Source organism: Pygocentrus nattereri, chromosome 5 (genome assembly GCF_015220715.1).
Source record: "Pygocentrus nattereri isolate fPygNat1 chromosome 5, fPygNat1.pri, whole genome shotgun sequence".
Classification (NCBI taxonomy): domain Eukaryota; kingdom Metazoa; phylum Chordata; class Actinopteri; order Characiformes; family Serrasalmidae; genus Pygocentrus; species Pygocentrus nattereri.
The window spans coordinates 37,756,205-37,779,260 of record NC_051215.1 but is presented as its reverse complement, the minus strand read 5'-3'; the positions used below and the strand labels follow the sequence as shown (position 1 = coordinate 37,779,260).

At 39.1% G+C, this 23,056-nt stretch overlaps 1 protein-coding gene across 3 annotated transcripts; it reads left to right on the top strand.

Moving 5' to 3' along the window:
* The first annotated feature begins 1,164 nt into the window (after positions 1-1,164).
* On the top strand, positions 1,165-21,938 carry ercc6 (excision repair cross-complementation group 6). 3 transcript variants are annotated; one of them, XM_037538903.1, is made up of 20 exons: positions 1,165-1,182; positions 1,769-2,185; positions 2,313-2,433; positions 2,672-2,780; positions 4,785-5,475; positions 6,487-6,618; positions 7,588-7,746; positions 8,903-9,038; positions 10,242-10,412; positions 11,001-11,177; positions 12,903-13,019; positions 13,660-13,755; positions 16,722-16,940; positions 17,698-17,808; positions 18,009-18,128; positions 18,318-18,412; positions 18,985-19,130; positions 19,347-20,022; positions 20,109-20,187; positions 20,282-21,938. In XM_037538903.1, the coding sequence occupies exons 2-20, from the start codon at positions 1,773-1,775 to the stop codon at positions 20,705-20,707; spliced, it is 4,194 nt and encodes a 1,397-aa protein (XP_037394800.1). In that variant the 5' UTR covers positions 1,165-1,182; positions 1,769-1,772; the 3' UTR covers positions 20,708-21,938. The 3 variants fall into 3 exon arrangements, with proteins under 3 accessions (XP_037394800.1, XP_017579330.1, XP_017579339.1); XM_017723841.1 differs by lacking the exon at positions 1,165-1,182 and adding an exon at positions 1,222-1,321; XM_017723850.2 differs by lacking the exon at positions 1,165-1,182 and adding an exon at positions 1,332-1,493.
* The last annotated feature ends 1,118 nt before the right edge of the window (positions 21,939-23,056 follow it).

Below are 23,056 nucleotides of genomic sequence, written 5' to 3'. Positions count from 1 at the left end.
TTATTTCCACAAAATTGGTTGATTTCCTTTATGCTTTTAAAAGGAAACATAAAAAGTACCTAATAGGACTATTTAAAATAGTCCTATTGGCATGAAGCCCAAGGTCAGAGAACATGCCCAATATCATCAGACACATGGATGAATTCCTTTTTGCTGCATGAGATTTTAGTGTAATATAATCCATTCAGCTCAGTGTGAACAGTTCATTTATTTTCTATACGTAGTATACGTAGTATAGAAAATAATAACAACAACAACAAAAAGAATAAAACTAAGTGAGTTCAGTTTTCAGGAAAATCACTAACACTATACTTAAAGTTTATGGGGCTTACGTTTTCAATTTGGCTTGGAAGTCTTTCAAGGCAAATGAGTGAGGCTGCTTAATGCACTGGCCAGAATGATTCAGTAATTACAATTAATGATGTAGTGATTTATTTTCATGTTGAATAAGCTGCTGTTACAGCATATAATACCATCGGTTATAGCATCGTAACATGATCAATTAGACTTAATATGACAAGCGAGCGTGTAATGGAGAAAGTGTTTTCGTACAAAACCATGAGAAAAACTCTTCAGCTAGAATGAGTCTTTCGATGAGGGTTGTTCAAGGCAAAAAAGAAGGTGGCTTACGCCCTCTAGAGTTTATTACGAAAACCTACATCCTTATCCTCTTATTGTTGACGAAACTCTTGCTCTCGCCGTTATGAAGGCTTACCATGCCACACTCCTCACTCCTGAGGAGAGGTGAGCAGAATGGTGGTCCTCCACACTCATCCGCATTCAGTTTTTATTTTGACTTACATTCAGTAATGGTTAGCAAAGAGGTATCATGACCTCATAACCTAACTGAATTAGCTCAAACCAAGTTAGTCAACACATGTCTTTTTTCATTAACCCGTTTCATGTCGCGGCTTTCTCCCAGCTTCAGCTCTATGAGGCCCTCTTGTGGGTCTGGTAAGAAACCTCCCACAATTAAGAAAAGCTCGTAAGACGTTTTAAAAGCTATAAAAAGTTTTTTTTAATATAGGTAAAATTACATATCTATTGAGCCTAATTTTACAGTGGTTAGTCAGTATCGGCAGGGAGGAATCCAAGTCACCAATGACCTTTTCTCTGTGCTCAAGCTTCCTTCAGCCGAGCTCACACTTTTATTTTGACGGGTTGTGGAGGAGTGTTTTGACGGTATGTGATCGCTCCCTTCACGCCGCTGAGAGTGCATTGTGTAGCTAGCGTACGGGTGAGAGTAGTACACTGGTAGAGAGACTCTAGATGGATTTTACTGTAAAACGAATAAACTTTTGAACAGAATAAGGTTTGAAAGGTTCGTTTCTTGCCTGAATATAATCTTTTCTGGAAAACGTAAAAATAATTCGGAGAATATTTGGGTAAATAAGGTCTGACTTAGCTGATTAGCTAGCTAGGTTAACAATAACAAGTTGGCCAAGATCTTCACACAGTAACGTTATGGGGGTTCAGCTGAGCTCGTAATAACTGTATGTGTCGTCGTCCTTGTTTTTATTATTATTTCTGCTATTAATGTTAGTGTCAAGTAGCTTTAGCCGCCTAAAAGCTTTAAAAGTTATTCAATAAGTAGCTAGTTATACAGGTTTTTGTATAGCTGGTATAGCTGAATACCTTTGACAGTGGTTAGTGACTTGTTTGGTCATTTTCAGAGTGTGACAGCTGTTTATTTCCACTGTTAGTATAATGTTTAGGAACTGTTAAATGGATCACTATCTTTACCTCCTGATGTCATCCCTGATTGCAGTTGCATGAAAATGCCAATCGACAATAGTGATAACCAAGACCCTCCAGTTCTATCCAGTACTGTCAGTGCTCTAACACCAGGAGGCCAAGAGGACAATGGGATCAACAGGGGGACCACTGGGCTGTCCATCCCAGAGAGAGGCCGTGAAGAGCCGACAGCAGCCTGTCCTGAGACTGTTGGGTCAGAGAACTCTAGGAAATCCCAGCTTCTACTCCAGATCAACCGTCAGGAGATCCAGGCAGTTGATCAGAGTGCTCAGGCTGCTGAGCTCCAGGGCTTAGGAGTGGATGTCTATGACCAGGATGTGCTGGAACAAGGGGTCCTGCAGCAGGTGGACAGAGCCATCAACGAGGCCAACCAGGCTGCAGCTAAGGCTGAGGCAGGGAAGGAATATGAGGCTGTGCTGGATGATGTCAGGTATGGAGGTGAAAATTTGCCTCCCTCAAATGACCTGGATTTCAGTAGCCAAAATTCAATCAACAAATGATGCCATGATTTCCAAAACATATTGAATATGCTCGTGTTTTGTATTGTATCTTCTTAGGTCATGCACAACTGCTCTTAGGCAAATAAACAAAATAATAGAGCAGCTTACTCCTTATGCTACCTCCAGCAAGGACATCAGCCGGAAAATCGAGTCTGTCAAACGGCAAAAGGAAAACAAAGTAAGCAGACCAGTATTTTTGAAGACATTGCCATCAGTTTGTCATGTTCAGAATGGCTGAATATAAAGATCTATTTTAAAACCGTCGTCCATCACTTTCTCTGAAAGATGTGACTATGTACTGTTTATTACATTGTTGAGACATTATAGCTCCCGTAATGATAATACAGCATAAGATGTTTGGGAGCTATTCCTGTATCAGCATCTTGGTAAGTTTAGAAACCTCTTATCCTTTACAGGAGAAGCAGTTAAAAAAGATCAGAGCCAAGCAGAGACGTTTACAAGCCATTCTTGGGGGGGAGGATATCCAGAACTTTGAGGCGGAGTTATTGACTGAGGATGATGAAGGTGAGAGTGAAATATGGTTCCATAGCTGTATCTGGCTATGGGTCACTTGCTTTTTAATGGCACAGTGTTTCACTGCCAGTGCCTTACATATTAAGCAATATCTGAAAGAGTGCATTTGATTTGAATGTCACATGAAAAAAGGGTCCTGTTGAATTTTACTAGTATATTATAAGCCAATAGCATTTAAAAGAATCAAAAACAACTATATTCATACAAATTCAATAAATTGTAACTTGGTGACTGTTGGCCAAACCTCACTTCAAGGTAGCCCACTGTTTGAAGATATCTGTCTGTACCAGGTTTTAAATAATCAATACTAGAAATGTAATGATTAGAGCTTTAATCAGACCTGAATTTTTGTATAAACCCAAATACAGCCTGAAAACTTCTTGTCCAAGAACTTTTCCAGCCTGCCCCACACCAACTTGGCTGCACTAATCTCACTCTCCTGAATCAATTCACAGATGTATTTCCCAGGGATCCAATTTCTCTCAAGCATGGGACTCATGGGCTTCTGTGCTAAATTATGTCAAAAATGCGAAGGAGTGACTTCAGCATGCCATATTAAAAACCATTTTAAGATATTATAATTGGCAGGAAAAATAAGGTAAGGAGAACAGCTAAAGCAGTGTGGAGATGAAGAGGAAAATCTATTTAAAAGTGGGAGGTGGAATATAAGAACTCAAACCTGAAATCCAAACCCCACTAGAGCCTGATACAAATTAAGGAAACATGGACATGACTGAACCTGGTGTGAGTAGTCCGCTCCCATCAGGTTCAGACAAATATTTCAAGCTGTAGGAACAATTCAGATTTTAATGTTTGATGCAATTTTAGGTTTTGAGGTTATAAGTGATCTGATTCTTTTATAAACAAATAAGGCCCAAAACACAAGCAAAAAGAAAAAAGGCCCAGTGATTTGAGTGTGGATGCATACAGACCATAAACACCTCCTCATCCCTTCCACTTTATTTTAAAAGGATGTAACTGGATGCCTAGGTTTGCCAGGAGTTTCCGCGGCAGCACGGAGACCCCCAGAAGTGACTTTTTCTTTCTTTTTTTTCCTTCATGGGTCTATGCTGCATTCAAATTGTTACATCCTTAACTAATGCTGTATTAAATCAAATGAAATGGTACTGAATCCACACAATGATTGGACTGCATTGAGGAGTAGACATGAACTAAAGGGGTGTTCTTTCAACCGTGTCACAAGACAGCCATGACTTTTTTGCATACAATAAATTCTTGCTACTGTCTAGGACTGCATGATATCAAGAAATTCCAGTATCATATTTTCCAAAGAAGCCATGGTATCATAAGATATTAGAGTTTGCATTAATGATATTTGAGAATAGATGTTGAGAACTGCTACTCTATGCTAAAAGAGAGAGATGTATTGTAAGTATTTTTAGAAAGGACACTTCCTATTTGTAGAAGTTTTGTGAAGTTTAAACTGTTTTTTTTCCCCCAAAACAATCAGAACCCACTAAATGACACACATTGTCAGGTCCTGGATATCATGAATAATAACAATAGAATAAAAAAAAAATAGAATCAAACAGCTAAAAACAGACTGCATTATGTCATGGATCTGCTCATTATCTTTCAAATTTATCACTAAAACTGAGCAACATCACAGCATGTCACTTTCAGCGTATAGATGACACATTGCTCTGTTGTTGTATTACTGTTAATTTGCATGTATTTCAATGTTATGGAGTGTTTGTAAGCAAAATGTGCATAATGTCCAGATACGTAGCTTCAGATTAGCTTTAAGTTGCACTAAATAGGTAGTGATATTTGTGTGGCCACACATTACGTGACCTTGCTGCCAAATTACATCCCTATGATACAGTAATCAAGCATCTTCTTCACTTCAAATCAATTTCATTAGGCCAAGAACTTTTAGAAGCAGTGAAATCATAACACAAGTACACTTTGATGGCACCATGTTAGGAGTCTTACTAATTATAGACATGTATTTTGTTTGCATGTTTTTGTCAGAGCCAGGACCATCGACAATGGGCAGTATGCTCATGCCAGCTCAGGAAACAGAGTGGGAAGAGCTCATCCGCACAGGTCACATGACGCCTTTTGGTACCCGGATCCCTCAGAAGGAAGAGAAGAAGGCACCACGTAAGGTGATGCTCAGCGAAAACTCTGGCTTCGACAAGTATCTTGCTGATCAAGCCGAGATGGCGGAGAGGAGGAAGAAACCCTCTCTGAAGAAGAAGGCCACCAAGACTCAATCAGCAGAGACTAAGAAGAAGAATGGAGCCCTCTCCAAGCAAGAGAAGAAAATGCAGAAGCGCATGCGGAAGCTTCAGAGGACTGCCTTAAAGGCTCACCCCAAAGCCAGGCCTAAGGTGGAGAACGAGTTTCCCCAGGCCAAGAAGAAGAGACACAGGGAAGGGGATTCAGACAGTGAGGGGTCTGAGTATGTGCCTAGTGATGAGCTGATGGACCCTGATGAACCAGAGCCAGATGATGAGTTCTGGGTTGATGAAAATGAGGAGTATGAACTTAAGCCATATAGGAAGAAGAGTGAGGCCAAACTCAGAAAGCCAAGGAAAGGAGATGAGAGTGACGAATACCTCCCCAGCAGCTCAGATGAGGATGAGGACTCTGGGAGAAAAGGCAAGGTGAAGAAATACAAAGACGATGGCGATATTGAATACTACAGGCAAAGGATTAGGTAAGATTAACAGGAATGCCTTGGCCAAAATTTATGTTAATACATTAGAAATGCCGTAGTTTTTTGTCAAACACAAATTCAAATGATTGAATGATGCATGTAACCATCTTTTGCCTACTATGTGTGCTAGAATAGATAATCCGTTGAAGAGATTGGCAGCTGTTCTTTGACTAAGCAAATTCTCTGTCTATTCATTTTTTTCTCATTATAATATGCATCTATTTATTCTACAATGCTAATGTGAAAATAGATGGTACCAGACCTAACAAGATTGAGAATTCGTATTTATAGTAAGAAAATTGAGTTGGCACAGTCTCTTTCTCCACACTTTCTGCACTATGATTTGGATGTGAATGCAGTCACACATTTCTGGATGCTGCTGGTGGAGCACTACAGTGTAGAGTGGAGGAGGTGGGGAGAAAAAAAAAACAAAAAACGTAATTAACTGAACCAATGCTTAGTCTTGACTTAATTACAAGTGCAGTCTCGGAAGCCCCAGATAAAGGGAACAGTTTCATTGTGGAGTGACAGGGCCAGGCCCAAATGAAGATGGATTTTTTTTCCCTCCACTCCTCTTTCCACACCTTTCTTGGGGAGCTCAAACTCCTAATTGTCTGTATCAATCTTAATTTGCTTCCGTGATGACACTGCCACTAACTGCCGTATCCCTGCAGCCAGAAGTGGTTCAATTAAAGCTGCCCTGCAAGAAAGATGGCGAGGGAGCTAACTAAGGCAGTGCGGTGGCCTCGCTCTATCTCTCTCTCAGACTGGGAAATTAAAACTAGAGGCCAGGGACAAGGACTACCAGTCCATACAGTACTTCATGCTCTGAAGCGAACCTTCCCAGAGGTGGTTTTTTAAACAATGCTTGCTGAGTCAAATTAAGAATGTCAGCAGTAGAAGAGTTTCAGTTGCGTGAGACTCCTTTTGGCTAATCGAAACCTAGATCAGACAGTGTGTGAAATCAGCAGGGGAAACATTTTCTGTAACGTAATGACTGTCATCCTGCAGGAAGTGGAAGAGGCACCGACTCCAGAAGAAAGAGCGGAAGAGACAAGCAGGAGAGGACGAGTCTGAAGAGAGCGACGCTGAGTTTGATGAAGGTTTTAAGATGCCAGGCTTTCTCTGGAAGAAACTCTTCAAGTGAGACATGGGATTTACACTCAGCATGACAACCGCGTTTGCTTGAGAAATTTACTTGAGATAGAAACATAGTTTATTTCATAGTTTTCTCTTTATTTGAAGCTCGAATATATGATCATGAGGGGTGTTATGATTGATGCATGTTGTTTTTTTGCATCACCATAGATTTTCAATAGACGATGAGAAAACAAATCCTAACATAAAATCAACATAAATTTTGCAAATCATTTTTTTTGTCATTTTTATCATTTCCATTGTCTCTAGAAGACAGCAGTGCTTGCTGAAGAGATATCTGGCGCAAATAATTTTCTTAGAAGTGCAGTATTTATATAAAAGTAAAAAGCAATATGGTAAGTTAATGCTACATCTTAATATTAAATTAACTGAGCATAAAAAGTTAATTTACAACCTTTTCCTGTCTTGTGTAACTGCGTCTTTATTTACAGTGTAATAGAAAAATAAAAAGAAGCTAGTTAACTTTAGCTTCATCTTTTCCTCTCTCTCTGGTAACTGATATATTTGCATGATGTCTTCATTAATCACTTAGCATATTTGAGGTACTAGGTACATTCACGTTATCACGTGTTTCACAGCATTAAATCGAACTGTATTTTATTCCCAGCATTAGTTCCCAAAAATTAATATTAACTTGTGAATCATATTTCTCATTTTATTCAAATTATTTATTTGTTTGGGAAATCAATGATAAAAAAGAATATGAAACAGTGGAAAGAGAGCAGCACTGATGGATGGATTTATTGCTCTGCATGTTTAGGGCTCTAGGCTTACAACAGGAAGCTGCTGCTCTTCTGCCGCAGCTACGTTTTACAACACATCAATCGGGCAACACTTACAGGCCATTTATTTAGAATCAATAGAGATAATGGCCCTATGATTAATTGATCAGGTGTGGTGTTTGTGTTGTGCTGGGCTGGCGTTTTGTCCTACATGCTTGCTTTTGTTGTCCAGGTATCAGCAGACAGGTGTCAGGTGGATGTGGGAACTGCACTGCCAGCAGGCAGGAGGCATTCTGGGAGATGAGATGGGCCTTGGCAAGACCATCCAGGTAATTGCCTTCCTGGCAGGCCTGAGCTACAGCAAGCTGAGGACACGCGGCTCCAATTACAGGCAAGAGACCCCACATGGTCATACCCCTTAACTGCCCCTGTAGTTCCATATACATCCACTGTCCTGGATAATCTATGTCACACACTAATACAAAACAGTTTGAAAGTCTATATGCTACTTTCTTTTCTTTTCTGCTCTCTCTGTTGTTCTCGGAGATCCTTGTAGGAAATTAGATTATAAAAAAAATCAGCTCTTTGTATTTTCACATATTGTTTTTAAAGCACATACACACTCTCTGTTGCCACGCCCACTCTCAGCCCACCCTACCAGACTGAAAGTCTTGATTGCAATGAATATTTCAGCAGCTGGATTGCTGGTGGAGAGAGGTTTGGCGTGAATTATTAAAGACGTTTCAATTATGATATCCCTCTAATTCTCTTAGTGGCGACATCAAAGGAAGAACAAGGACGTGAAATGAGAGTAACTGTAGGGAAGGGGGAGGGAGGGAAATTAAACATGAAACACATAATTAAATACGTTTAAGGCAGTGCCTTTTTGTTTTTCAGTGCCGTGTTTGCTCAGGGTGGGGGCCTCCTGGCTGGTCAATACTACTATGTCTGGCGTCGCCCATCCACAAATTGATTGTTTGCAAACTCAATTACGGCTCAATATCAATGGCTGCCACGGTCCGGAATATCATATCATGCTTTAATGCTCCTAGAGCCATTTAGTGCATTTTGTCGATTCATCTCTATTGGAGAACACGCTGGGGGAGCATTACACCGGACTAGCATCAGCTCAGAGTTCACGACCTCGTTATTTAGTTTAAACATGCTCATCTACAGATCTGCAGTACTCAAAAGTTTTTAAATTCAAAATTAATAACTTTTTTTTTCCCTTCACTAATGTTGCATGTTTTGTACTGTGCTTGTTAATTTAGGCCTGCTGATTTAAAAGTAAGCTTTGACTCAACATTCATTTGAATTTCTAATTTAATGTTTTGAAACTTCACTTATATAATGATATATATTAATAAGTAAACAGGTGTACCCTTTTGCAGTATGCTGTGTTAACAAAGTGAGTCCTATTTTAAGTCACATTTTTCTGTTCTAGCTTTAGACTTAGATACAGAGTCAAAATCTTCATCATGAGTGTGATTATGATTTTAACTGTACTGCGCTAAAATGATCAGACAAGTTTCTCGCCGTCTGTACAGGTATGCAGGGTTAGGACCTACTGTCATTGTCTGCCCAGCCACAGTTATGCATCAGTGGGTGAAAGAGTTCCATACCTGGTGGCCTCCTTTCCGTGTGGCAGTTCTCCATGAAACAGGCTCCTTTAGTAACAAGAGGGTGAGTCAAAAAGTCCTAAAATATAACTTTAAAGCCTGTGGGTACATGTGTGTCACAAGTTTGGATAAACATACATGTTATAATATTCATTAAGTAATGTAATTATTTTAAGGAATATGTTCTATTACAATGATAAGTCCACACTGAAAATCTGGGATTTTTTCATTTGGAAAAAACTTGGAAATAAACAAGTTTTTACACAAAAAAACCAACAGAAAGTTATATTTTAACAGAAAGAGAAGTTATGGCAAGCAAGTGATGAAATATTCAAGATTTCATCACTGCATTTATGCATTTCTGTCACTATTCAAATTTAAGCAGATTTACCAGTTTTATTTATTGTTTTATTTATTAAATAAAAGATTTTAAAGATTCTGTATTTCACTCCAAAGTGTAAGGTTGATAATTTAATCTAATAATAGTGAATCTAATTTAATCTAATAATAAATACTGTATTAATTTAGGAAAGACACACCTGCATACGGTATGTTCTTTTGTGGCCACAGAATTTCATGTAGTATTTCACATTAAACCTGTATGAAAGTAAACTTTCCCACGCTGAAGCCTAGCATGACGGCAAGATTGTGCTGGAGCACTGTAGCCCTGATTTTACACTATTCATGCCAGCGTGATATTTTTCCCTTCCGTAAGCAGATATCCTAGTGTGGAGTAGATTTGGCTCCAAGGAAATGTTAAATTAATTAAAGCTAAGGTAGATGGAGTTGCTGTAGGGCTGCTGTGAGGTGTTTACTATGAGGGCTTCTTTCTGCTACCCCCCTCTCCCTGCCTGACACAGTGATTAATGGGGGCTGTTGCCTGGCAGTCCACGCTTTGCCCTCTAGGAGGAGGATTGGTCTCAGGAGCTTGGGGGAGGTGGGAAGGGGGGCGTGTTTGTGCTGCATTTATGCCTAATGACAGAGTTTTCACACTCACACTAACACTGCCGCAGACCAGATGTACCTTATTAATTGGCTACAAAGTAAAGAAGGAGAAAAAACTAGGGGTTACATGACTGGTGCGCTTTTAATTGGAATTCACTTGAGGCTTTCGGTGTGAAGCGTGGAGGTGGACATCTAGTGTAGCGAATTTTTATGAAGAGCCTGGTGCAGATGACCTGCTGCAGTATTTCCTCTGTCACTGTAAGGGTGAACGCTTCTCTAAGCAGGGTCATGATCATGAACATTTTGTCATTGTGTTTTTCAGGAAAAGCTCATCCCAGAGATAGCCGCCAGCCACGGCATCCTCATCACTTCGTACTCATACGTGCGCATCATGCAGGATTATATCCAGAGATATGACTGGCATTATGTCATACTGGATGAAGGCCACAAGATCAGGAACCCCAATGCTGGAGTCACAGTTGCATGCAAGCAGGTGAACAAGACCTTTATATCACAGGGTCTGTACTACGACCATAGGGTCAGAACTACCAACTCTGGTCATATGGAGCTATAATTTATAATAGTGTACAGTTTGTTATCATAAATATTTCATTCCAATTAAGGCATTCACACCACCCTCACTGATAATGCAGGTTTCAGTTGTAGTCTGAAATCTCAGCCTTACCCACTCAGACCTCTTATCTTACTTCCCTCTACTTCTTAATTAATTTATGTGTGCTATAGCATTATGGATCACAATATTAAAAAATCCATTGGAAATTCCACATCTCTTCGATTTGGTATTGAATAAACTGAAGCTAATGGTGCTTTTAGGCCTAATGTTTCACAAAGAGTTTTCATTGTCAAATAATTCCTGACTATTGTTAACTGTGCACCGTAATTTGCTTTTACCATCTGGGCTTAAATATATTATATTCTACATTCCACTTTATATACTTTTTACTTTGTTTCCACTTCATCTGCTTTGTAGCTTGCGCACACTTTCTTTTGTGTGATATCTCAAGAGAATTTTATAGTGCTGATAACTTCTAAACTGTTGCTTTTGCTTTTCTGCTCCTAGTTCCGGACCCCTCATCGTTTCATCCTCTCTGGCTCACCCATGCAAAATAACCTGAAAGAGCTGTGGTCCCTCTTTGACTTTGTGTTTCCAGGGAAACTGGGCACTCTCCCTGTCTTCATGGAACAGTTCTCAGTGCCTATCACCATGGGAGGATATTCCAATGCCTCTCCAGTGCAGGTAGGAGACCACAATCTACAATCACAGTCATTCTCTAACATGCATCACTTTCTGAAACATCCGTTAAACACTCTGACTATATGAATGCATATATAAATGTATGATTTTTTTCCGCTAATGCAAATGTATATTAAGGGCAAATTAATGTTCATTGTAAATTTGCTACATTCTAAGACATGCATTTGCCCCACATCGTTTTTTTTTCTTTTTTTTTTTCTTCTTTTTAGTTTTACAGCACTCAGAGCATTTGGCCAAAGTTATTATCACATAATCTGTGATTAGAAGAGAATACTTATTTTGAGTTTTTTAAGTCATACATAACCCAGTTATTTTATTCAAATATGCACATTATGAATCATTTGTTTTTGTGATGCACCTATTCAGCCTGCAGCAGTCATTCATAGTAATGTTTTAAGCAGTGTTTCAGCTCTGCTTGCTTTATAATACACAATACAAGCAAGCCAATAAAAACAGTATCTAAATCTAAAGGCACACTTAACAAAGCACAACGTTGGAAAACGTCATTTAAAATTTATTTATGGCTATTTTTGGTACATAAAACCAACCACGCCAACCAAAATTTTAGAAATAGATCTCAAGGGGAAAAATAAAATATGAGAAAAATGTAGGATACGGGCCTTTTGATTAAAGTGAGTTTGCCGCTTTAGCACCATGACAATGGCAGCCTACATGCTATGACAAGAATATGGATGTACTATTATTAACCTCTTTAATAATACACATTCATGAATTTTATCTCCTGCTTTGAGTGGTCACTTAAGCTTCCTTTGCCAATAATAAAGACCTTTATAATAAATATTAATGTTATTAAATGGTTAGACAGGCTCATGACTCACGTAACTTCTCTTCTCAGCAGTCATTATTCAAATACTGCACATAATACAAATCCATATTTGTATACATGTCTAGAGATGCCATCCTTACCTTTTTTTAGGTAAAATATATATCTAAATGAAAATGAGCTATTAAATTATATGTCATCAGTCTGTGTTTTATTGTTTTAAATCCTGTTTGTGAATAAAATGGCCCCTGGTGTCAAGACTCATGTTCCTCGTGAGTTAATCAGCATTGAGAGGAGGACATGATGCCTGAAGCATTTTCCACAAGCTCTATTACTGTAGCATATGCTCTCACACCCTTCACATGCTTTCATTCAGCTAATCGCACTGTCCTCTTTTCTCTCCCTTTCTTCTTCTCTCTCCGTAGTGCTCTCTCTTGTTTTCTCAAGTGGGCTCTAATCCAGGCTTATTGTGTGCCCTGAAGTGTTGTGGGCCTACTGCTGGCTTTCTTTTGATCTGCAGATCCCTTTAAATTACTGCTAAATGGCATTTGGCCTAACACTGGATCAGGAGAACATTATTGATAAAAGCGTGTGGGCCCCCTCTGGAGTCCAGCAGCACTCTTATGAATCTTTAATGTGTCAATCTGCTGAAAGGAAGAGAAGAGAGGGCTGCTGCTGACATGCCTCAGGACACAGAGCTCTGCTAGCACTTTATAAAATGTGTACTCATTTGTTGTTATTTAGAAGTGAATATTTATTATGTATTGTCTCTAGGAAAAGACAGTGGAATCAAATTTGAATAGTAATTTAACTTCTGTCACTCGTCCTATAAGGGGTGGCAGTTGGTTCTCCACACTTACTTTTTCCTGGTCTTGAAATAATCCCGGAAGTTGTTGATATTTTTGCCCTCTTTGTCTTTTCAGGTGCAAACAGCTTATAAGTGTGCCTGTGTCCTGCGTGACAGCATCAACCCATACCTGCTGAGGAGGATGAAAGCTGACGTAAAGGCTAATCTCTCGTTACCAGACAAAAACGAGCAGGTCTACACACAACTTACACCACCAATTTATACACACACACACACACACACACACACACACATATATATATATATATATATATATATATATATATATATATATAAAACACGCCACTTGACTGTTAGTTTTTTGTATCTGCATAGAAAAATTTAAGAACCTTAAATAAATCTGACAAGTATAATAGCTATAGTTGTTATACAGGAATTTTGAAAATGTCTACACAATTCATTGGATAAGATATAAAGATACAGAAACTTATTGAGTCACAGTTGTTCACAAAAGTAGTGATAGGAAGCAGATGCCAGAAGCATTTAATGGCTCTAAAAGTTCCCTTACAGAAAGATGTCATATGAAATAGTTACAAACTGCTTCCTGAGACATTGTTTTAGTTTTGTGATAAACCTTTCACTTAAAACATAGTTTTTGAGAATTTGCAGGGAGGAGAGGTACATGCTGAATGTTGTAAAGCAAAGTTGTCCCTAAACCTTTTATTTTTCTGATTAATCACAGTTACCATTATCAAAATTATATATAAAAACTCAGAAGATGTGTATAGGTTCACTCAAAATGTTTATATTTGTGTTGTGACAGTGTGACCCCTGGTTTCTACCACCTGGTTTCTGTTTTTTGTTTTTTTCAGGTGCTTTTTTGCAGATTAACTGAAGAACAACGGAAGGTCTATCAGGACTTTTTGGATTCCAAGGAAGTCTATCAGATTCTGAATGGAGATATGCAGGTAATTCTGCTTTTGTCTTCACACTGAAACATCCACAAATGATGAGAAGATGGGCAAGCATGAAAGATCATAGTGGACATTGTTGGTTAGTACAAACTGACAGGTTTCATCCAGAAACAAGATAAAGTACTGAGGCACAGCTTAAAGATGGTTTATATGTCTTCTATTGAATATATAAATAAAAGATAGAGTGCTAACAGATGGAATATTATATTCATTTGTTGTTCATTTTTAATAATAAGGCAAACTTTGTTGCTTCCCTGGAATGAGAAAGCCTCATTCATTATTCAGTTTACTGTCCAGCAGCGTGGCTCTCCCTTTACTGTTGCTTCACACATACATCAGTGTTGCGGCTGTTTTGAAAAATGTAGACAATTGCTTAGTTTTTGCTCTTGAGTGCTCAGTTATGTTGGTGAAGGTATCTGTTAATATATTTCAGGTTCAGTTTTTCTTATTCTTGAATATTAAAGTTCATATTTGCGCAGTCCAAGTATTCTATGGATCAAGGTGTCTATGGAGAACAAACACTGTGGAGAGGTCAGATGTAGCACACGTGGCTCTAATAGTCAGATGCCACTGAAGGCATCTATAACCTGTATATTGCCTGTATCAGGTCTGGTACATTAGGAGCTATATTCTTCAGGGTGGTAGATCTCCAGTACCAGGATTGGGCACCCCTACTATAAATCTGTGAGCTGAAGCTTTATGTACGCACTGTAATGAAAGTTTTCCAAATAAGCTATGCATCAATTCAATTCAAGTTCATTTGTATAGCACTTTTTACAACGATGTTGTCACAAAGCAGCTTTACAGGAGTTTGAAAACATACAGTTATAACATATCCCCCAGCGAGCAAGCCAGAGGCAATGGTGGCAAGGAAAAACTCCCTCAGTCTGGAGGAAGAAACCTTGGGAGGAACCAAGACTCACAAGGGGAGACCCATCCTCCTCTGGTCAAACAATATTTACAATTTAATAAGCTAAATACCAAATAGAAGCTAAGAGGATCTATGTTTGAAAAGTGGATGGTAAAGCTTTAGAAACTGCACTGGTAGAGGCAGTTTCTGACTGAGTCTTTATGAAAAGTGGGACTGAGCTGAAACAGTCCCATCCTATCTCAATGCTGGTGCATCTGAATGGCACAGTGATGTAATTGAGGGTGTTGCAGTTGGCACAAATGAACAGGAGAGCAGGTTGGTGATGGTGAGGAGGAGGCCCTGATGGTCAGTCTTCCAACAGCGTTCAGTAGGATTGGAGGGCAGTCATTATCTCAGGAATTATCTCAGTTAAGAGACAAAATTAGTTCTGCTCAGGTGTAATAAACTGTAATAAATAAAAAAGGTGTAATGACTGTAATAAATATGATTTCCCAGAGAGTGTGGCTGGTGACTCCGGCAGATCTAACTATAACAGCATAAACTAAAAGGAGAGAACCAGAAGGTAACAGATATGAGAGTACCCTGAGACACTGGGATCCCTCCACTCCACTGTGAACAAACTTGTGTGATCGTGTGAAGTGGTGGGTCAACAGCACCAACGTCTCAGTGTACCATAAGCCTCTATGTCCATGAACCCTTGGATCATGTGCCTTTATCTAAGGGGGAAGGCTAATTATGAAAAGCTAAACTTAACAAATATGTTTTCAGTCTAGACTTAAAGGTTGAGACTGTGTCAGAGTCCCGAACATTAACTGGGAGATTATTCCACAATTTGGGGGCTTTGAAAGAAAAAGCTCTTCCCCCTCATTGAAGTCTTCTGAATTTTTGGAACCAGTAGAAAACCAGTATCCTGTGATCTGAGTAAGCGAGGTGGTTCATAATGGGAAATAAGATCTTGCAGGTACTCTGGTGAGAGACCATGCAGGGCTTTATACGTCAATAAGAGAATATTATAGTCAGTACGGAATTTGATAGGAAGCCAGTATAATGCTGATGTGTTCAGATTTCCTGGTTTTAGTGAGTACTCTAGCTGCAGCATTCTGAACTAACTGAAGTTTATTTAGGTTCCTGTTGGAGCATCCTGACAACATTGCATTACAGTAGTCTAGTCTTGAAGTTATAAAGGCATGTACTAGTTTTTCAGCGTCACGTAGGGATAATGCATTTCTTAACCTTGAAGTGTTTCGGAGGTGAAGAAACCCTGTCCTTGTAATATTACCTATGTGTTGATTAAACGTTAGATCTGAATCAGTCGTCACACCCAGATTTTTAGCTACTGAACCAGGTTTTACAGAGAAGTCAGCAAGATTTAACATTAAATCTGAGCATTTATTCCGAGCAGCCTTTGGACCAAGAAGGAGAACTTCTGTTTTATCTGGGTTCAAAAGAAGGAAATTCTGCAGCATCCAGTTTCTTATATCTTTTACACAACCTTCTATTTTATTTAATCTGGATTTATCATCTGGTTTGGCTGATATGTACAGCTGTGTATCATCAGCATAGCAGTGGAAACTAATCCCATGTCTATTTATAACTAATGGAAACATGTATAACATGAATAACAAAGGACCTAAAACAGAACCTTGTGGTACTCCATATTTCACTTTTGTATAATTAGATGATACATTATTAAATTATATGAACTGAAACCGGTCAGTGCGGTAGCATATGAAACAGGATAATGCTATTCCTCCAATTCCAACCATGTTTTGTAGTCAGTCTAAGAGAATAGAGTGATCTATAGTGTCAAAAACTGAGCTCCAAATGTGTGCGGAAGCAAAGGCTATGGGACTTCAGTGCAGTTTACAAACCTCTTTTGTGGTCACAATAGTCCATTAATGGACATATATAATGCAAGGATCATTGAAGTCTCTGAAGTAAGAGACTTCTTTTTACTTTACTGTGCTCAGTGACCCTTATTAAATCAATTGAATTTATTAAGGCCTTCATGAGCAGTGTTCGACAGAATGTTTCTGTTTTGTATCATTACCTTAAATATGAAACTAAAGCCCACATTCCCTTTGTCCAGGTTTTCTCTGGCCTGATAGCCCTAAGGAAGATTTGTAACCACCCTGACCTGTTCACTGGCGGGCCGCGGCTGCTAAGGGGCATACCTGAAGAGGAACTGACTGAGGAAGAGCACTTTGGATACTGGAAACGCTCGGGCAAGCTAATAGTGGTGGAGTCTCTGCTCAGGCTGTGGTTTAAACAAGGACACAGAGTTCTGCTTTTCACACAGTCCAGACAGGTCAGTGTTCTGAATTCCAAATAAGACAGACCAGTACAGACTGATTGAAGAGAGAGAGTACACTGCAAGTGTACAAGGAGAGGTCTTGGAAGAAAAATACAAGGCATTTTTTCTGTAATTAAATCCTGTTTTGTAACTTATGAGTAACCATAGAAAAAATTGGAAAACTCAACCTATGAGATACTCTGATTATATCAGTAGAAGGGAAAATAGAAGACAACTGTGAAAGTATCTGAAATTCAACTGTATCTCTAACATGGCAGATTTTTCCATTATATTGAGCTTTCAAATAATGGCCTAACCCTGATGAAATTGTAGATTTAGTAAGGCACTGGATTAAAAAGATCACAGAATTGAAAAGATTCATTTTAGCTTTTTTTCATCCAAATTCCTTTAAGAGCATCCGTTTATCCTTTGCCTCAGTGGACATGCCTTAAGTAAAGAAATGTGAATAAACCCTGTGTATTGATGGATAAGCTGCACTTGCTGTATCTCCAGAAGAAGCCACTAAAGCACCAATAAAGATATTATGTCATTTTTCCCTCTAATAGAATTCATTATGAGCCCTTATTGCATTGTAGGGTGTCTGTCAGGACCCAGCTGTCTTTGTTCAATAGAAATGAGATTTGGCTTCAGAGGGAACCTAAAACCCACACAGTTGGTACTTCTGTACATGTAATATTAATCTCCCTTAATCCTATTAGCACTAATCCTGTTCTCAATGCTCTGTCTGAAACCATTTCTCCCACACACACAGATGCTGGAGATCCTAGAGGTGTTTGTGAGAGGAAATGGATACTCCTACTTCAAAATGGACGGCACCACCACCATCGCGTCCAGACAGCCGCTCATAGCTCAGTACAATGAGGTGAAGATGAGTATGGTTGTTGTGCTGTGCTTCTGATGGCTAACTCTTCTGAGAAAGGATTAAAATGCAATAATGAGAACTGTGATTTGATTGGTAGTGACTTTTTAAAAATCTCAATTTTGACAAATGGTTAAGTGTATGTATATTGGTAAAAAAAAAACAACGGTGGTTTAATATCACTATGGCTTGGTGTTTTGCAGAACAAGGATATATTCATTTTCCTTCTGACAACCAAAGTCGGTGGATTAGGTGTCAACCTGACAGGCGCAAACAGAGTCATCATCTATGATCCAGACTGGAATCCCAGCACGGACACACAGGTTTGAAAAAGCGTCATCTCAAATTTAGCATGAGTGGCTTGAAAGAAATGCAGTGGTCAGCTTCGTGTGTCTTATCGGTCTATCCATCACCCCTAGATTTTTTGGTGCCATACAATAGATGTGATTCAGATAGTGGAAATTGGAAACAGCTAACACTGAGGACATAACCAGATTCTCTCCTACCTTTAGGCCCGTGAACGTGCCTGGAGGATAGGACAGACGCAACAAGTGACTGTTTACAGACTACTGACCGCTGGGACTATAGAAGAGAAGATTTACCACAGGTTAGTTGTCTGTGATACAGGTTTAAGTGTTATTACATCTGTTGTGTATTGGAAAGTGTTCACTTTTTGTGAACTGTTCTTATTTTTTCTGAGTACAGGATTTTAAAGTACATTCACTTATTTCTAATTGTTTCTGCTTGGCTTTTATTTGGTAATAATAAGGCAAAGCAATCCACTCCATAATGCCATTGTCTGCAGGAGCTCAACTGACAGTAATTGAAATGGGTTATATTGTCATTAAATATCAAAACAAATTTGCAAATCGGTCGCTAAAGGCAGCCCTAACCCATTGTGTGATTTCATAAGGAGACAATGGGAATTCCCAGTGACTGTGAAATGATAGATTGTTAACATATTAATTTACCAATTTCAGGCTTACTTATGAGCAGATAAACTTTTCCAGCAGTTACACCATTAAGCAGGGACATGTGGCAGGACAGGATCAACACTGAAATAGCTTTATTTTTGGTCATTATAGGAAAGACTGAAATGGGAAATGGGAAAGTGTGTTGTAGTGGAGATGATAAAATAATGTTAATGCCAATACAATGCTCCCTTGCCTAATGCAACAGACAGATCTTCAAGCAGTTTCTCACCAATCGAGTGCTGAAGGATCCAAAACAACGGCGGTTTTTCAAGTCCAATGATATTTATGAGCTTTTTACGCTAAGCAGTCCTGACAGCTCTCAGGGAACTGAGACCAGTGCAATATTCGCAGGTATTAATGTAATACTTCATTCAAAGCCATGAATTGATTGTTTTCTACCATGATTATTGTCATACTAAAAGTAGCATCACTTTGTTGTTTAAGAGATAAGAAAGTGTTCACTGTACAGTGTGTTGATTGCATATCACTCATTAGTTGCCGAAATCAAAGCTGTAACCCTTGCAGTGTTGGCTTAAATTGGTCTTTTTTTTCTGCATCTCTGTTTAGGTACTGGTTCAGATGTACACATTCCAAAGAAACAAAAAATACCTCATTCTTCTCAGTCAAACCATCTTCATAGACAGATGCCATCCAAGCCAGAGCAGGCCCAGACATCCTCAGTGTGTGTAAAAGACCAAAATACTTCACCTGAGCCATCAAACAGCGACTCTTTAAATGTGAAACCAGCAGCAGGCGCCGCTGAGGCCTTATTAACAACCAGTCCTCAAAAGGAACTTTTTGGTGTAAGCACTCCTCAGAAACGCAGGGAAAAGAAAAAGCACTGTGACAAAACAGACTTGACAAGTTTGCCCTCAGATAAGCATAAAGACAAGCATAAAAAGCGCAAGCACTCTGAGGGCGCCCGGTTCGAGGGGCATCGTATTTCTCATCTGGTGAAGAAGAGGAGATACAAGAAGGAGGACCATGAGGTGGAGGAAGAAGAGAAAAAGGATGAACGCAAGAGTGATGATTATGTTCTTGCCAAACTGTTCAAAAAATCAGGAATCCACAGTGTCATGAAACATGACACAATTATGGAGGCATCGAACCCAGACTATGTCCTGGTGGAGGCCGAGGCCAACAGGGTAGCTAAAGATGCCCTGAGAGCACTGAAAGTGTCTAGGCAACACTGCAGATTGGCCTTCTCCCGGGGATCCACACCAGCCACGCCAGCACCTGTCAGGTAAGAAACCTGCAGCCGCTACAGAGACAAAAACCTTTGTTTTCCTGAATAGAACGACAGTGAGAAAAATATGATTTCTGTTTTAGAAAAAGATTTGGACAGAAGAAAAATCCTCTTCTCGCCCAGCCATCTGGCACAACACAAGAAACATCTGAGAAATGCAAGGTAAAAATGCAATATACGCTTTATACAATGTTGTGAAGATGAGATTTTTTTTTTTTGCTTTTAAATATAATTTAATCTTTGTGAATTTATGTAGGATGCAGCCATTATAAAGAAGTCAGGCATCAAGAAACAAGGATTGACTGCCCACTTCAGTGGAGAGGGAGTGGAGGAAGAGTCCATTTCTGCCTCTCTCTCCTCATCCTCACTGCTGGCTAGAATGAAGGCCAGAAATCATCTTAGCTTACCTCAGGCACAAGAAGAGGATGAGGATGAGCAAGCAAGTCAGCCAACTGCCCCTCCTACTGAACACGATGAGTTACTGGTGGACCTGAGAAATTTTGTGGCCTTCCAGGCCCAGGTGGATGGTCAGGCCAGCACTAAAGAGATCCTGGAGTATTTCACCCCAAGACTGACCTCTGCACAGACACCAGTGTTCAGAGAACTACTCAGGAACATCTGTGAGTTTCATAGGCTTCCTGGACAAGAGGGGATGTGGAAACTTAAAGCTGACTACAGATGAAGGGAATGGGATGCATGTACTGTAATGCAGAGAATTTATAAACTGAGATTGATTACCGTTCTTGGTATGCAGTTGGTTGAATGCAGTTATTTTTAATGGAAAGGTTAACATGTAGTATGTGTATAGATGTAGTGTACAGATAAAAAGGTGCAGATAAATTGTGGTATTGTTCAGTCGACATCACTCCTTTATACGGAATTGCAAGATTCCAACTTGATTACCAACCCTGTATTTAAAGGTACATTGTTGATTTATTTTTGGTTCTGTTCTTTTGCACATTGATTTGTTTTGTGTTAAATCTGGAATTTACTTGATCTCTGTATGCTCCATATGCTCTGTATAACTGTAAAGAAATGTCATTCAGGGAGTCAATACTAACCTACAACTGTGATTGTAACTTTTTTTTCTTAGACTTTGAATAAGTAATTCAAATCTGTATTACCTTTTTGTGTGGTAAGGCATATTTATGTTTTGTAAAGATGTGTACAAGTAATACCATCATTGCTGTTTACTGACTAAGTAGTTTGTAAACATTCCATGGATTGGTTCCAACAATATTCAAGTATCTACCTGAAATCTACCACCTGTTTATGTAAAAGGGTTGACTGGGCTTGGGTTTACAAGCCAATAGGAAGTCCATATACCAGCCAGGTCTTACCTAATGTATGCTGATTGGCTGTTGGATATTTTGTAGAACATGGAAAATGTAATGCTATCTTCTTAATATTGTAAGATTATCTTGTCTTCTGTTCTTCTAAATGCATACACTAAATTTTTTTGTATAATTTCCTTATCTGTCAGATAAAAACCTCTCATCTACAAAATGCTATTTTTACAACAGAAAGAGAAACATTCGTAAAGTTTAACGCAAGTTAATACGAATAGATTTCTGATTCAATTTTGAAGCGTTTCTGTTGGTTGATTTATCTTGTAATGTTCACTCAGTGTAAAGGACAGCCAACTTTTTCATAGTAAGAACGTGAGAAAGGACAAAAATTGAGACTAACAGCAACAGAACACTTTTTCTTCATGTGAACATTACTCAGTTATGGTTCTTAAAGACTGAGATGTTGATTTCACCATGATACCAGATATGACTGGCCATAGAATGTGTGTGACTTGCTGTTTGTCTGTTATGAGTGACTGTCTCATGCGGGTTATGTCATACTCCATACCATTCTCAAGTTTTATGAAATCCTTGTGAAAAATTAAATTAATGCTGTGTAATCTCTTTGGACTACTTCTCAGTCTAACCCACTGTTTTAATTGAAAGATGAAAATATTTAGCTTTTTCTCTCTTTTGTGTGCACCTTAACTGCCCTTCGCTTTTTTTGCTTAGAGATTATTTGTAGACATTTTCTATCAGTGATGGCTGAGCTGACCAGAGAGATTAATAACCATAAATTAATTAACAGTCAGAATATTGCAGTAATGAGATCGGATTGCTCCCAGATTTAGGTGGGCTTTTAGACAGCAGGAGCCAAGACCACAGCTTCTGGGCTGAATGCTTCTGGGCTTGTAAACACGGCTGTTAAAGACGCTGACCGCGGTGCTGAAAGTCACTTCTGCTGATATTAAAGTTGTAATATTAGAACAAACGCGTCATTGCTGTCGTGTTACCGTCTCGAAAACAAAAACGACGACGTATTAGTGGAAAAAAGGAAGGCTTTAAAAAGTCTTCAGTAAAGCTGGCTCGCTAGACGAATGAATTTGCACTATGGACTGAGAAGTATTCTAGTTCATTTAGCGACAACGTTCAGGGGACAGGACGGAGTATAATCCGCGAGGCTTACATTAACCTAATAATACAAATAATAATCACAATACTACTTCATTATTATTAATAGTATTTTTAATTGTATTGTTGTTGTTATTATTTAAAAAAAACACACGAGCCAGTAGTTTAGCTCAGTGAGTGCGTAATAACCCGTTACTAGTTTTAATGCTATTTAAACATTATTTCAAAACGACGACTTACAAAATAAACATCTAAAACCGCCTTAAAGTTATAAAGAGTTATTTGATTTCAGTTTGCCAATCCTTTCTGCCGAGATCATAATACCAACTTTATTTTCAGCGGTGCATAAATTAATTACACGCATTTAATAACCAAAATATCATTATATTCCCCCCTTAATATCGTAAGCGTTTTACGCGGGGGAAGCGCTTGATCGTGCAGGGCCTCTAACAGGCCATTAGCCGCCTGTAATGCTGTTACAGAGCCAATTAGGCGCCGCGCCGCTTCTTTTTTCGCCCTTTATGTGATTTCAGCCAATCCCGCCCTCCACTCGGAAATTTCAGCTGCTACTCAGAGCCTCATTCTGCGCTTCTGCGCGCGCCGAGCCGCTC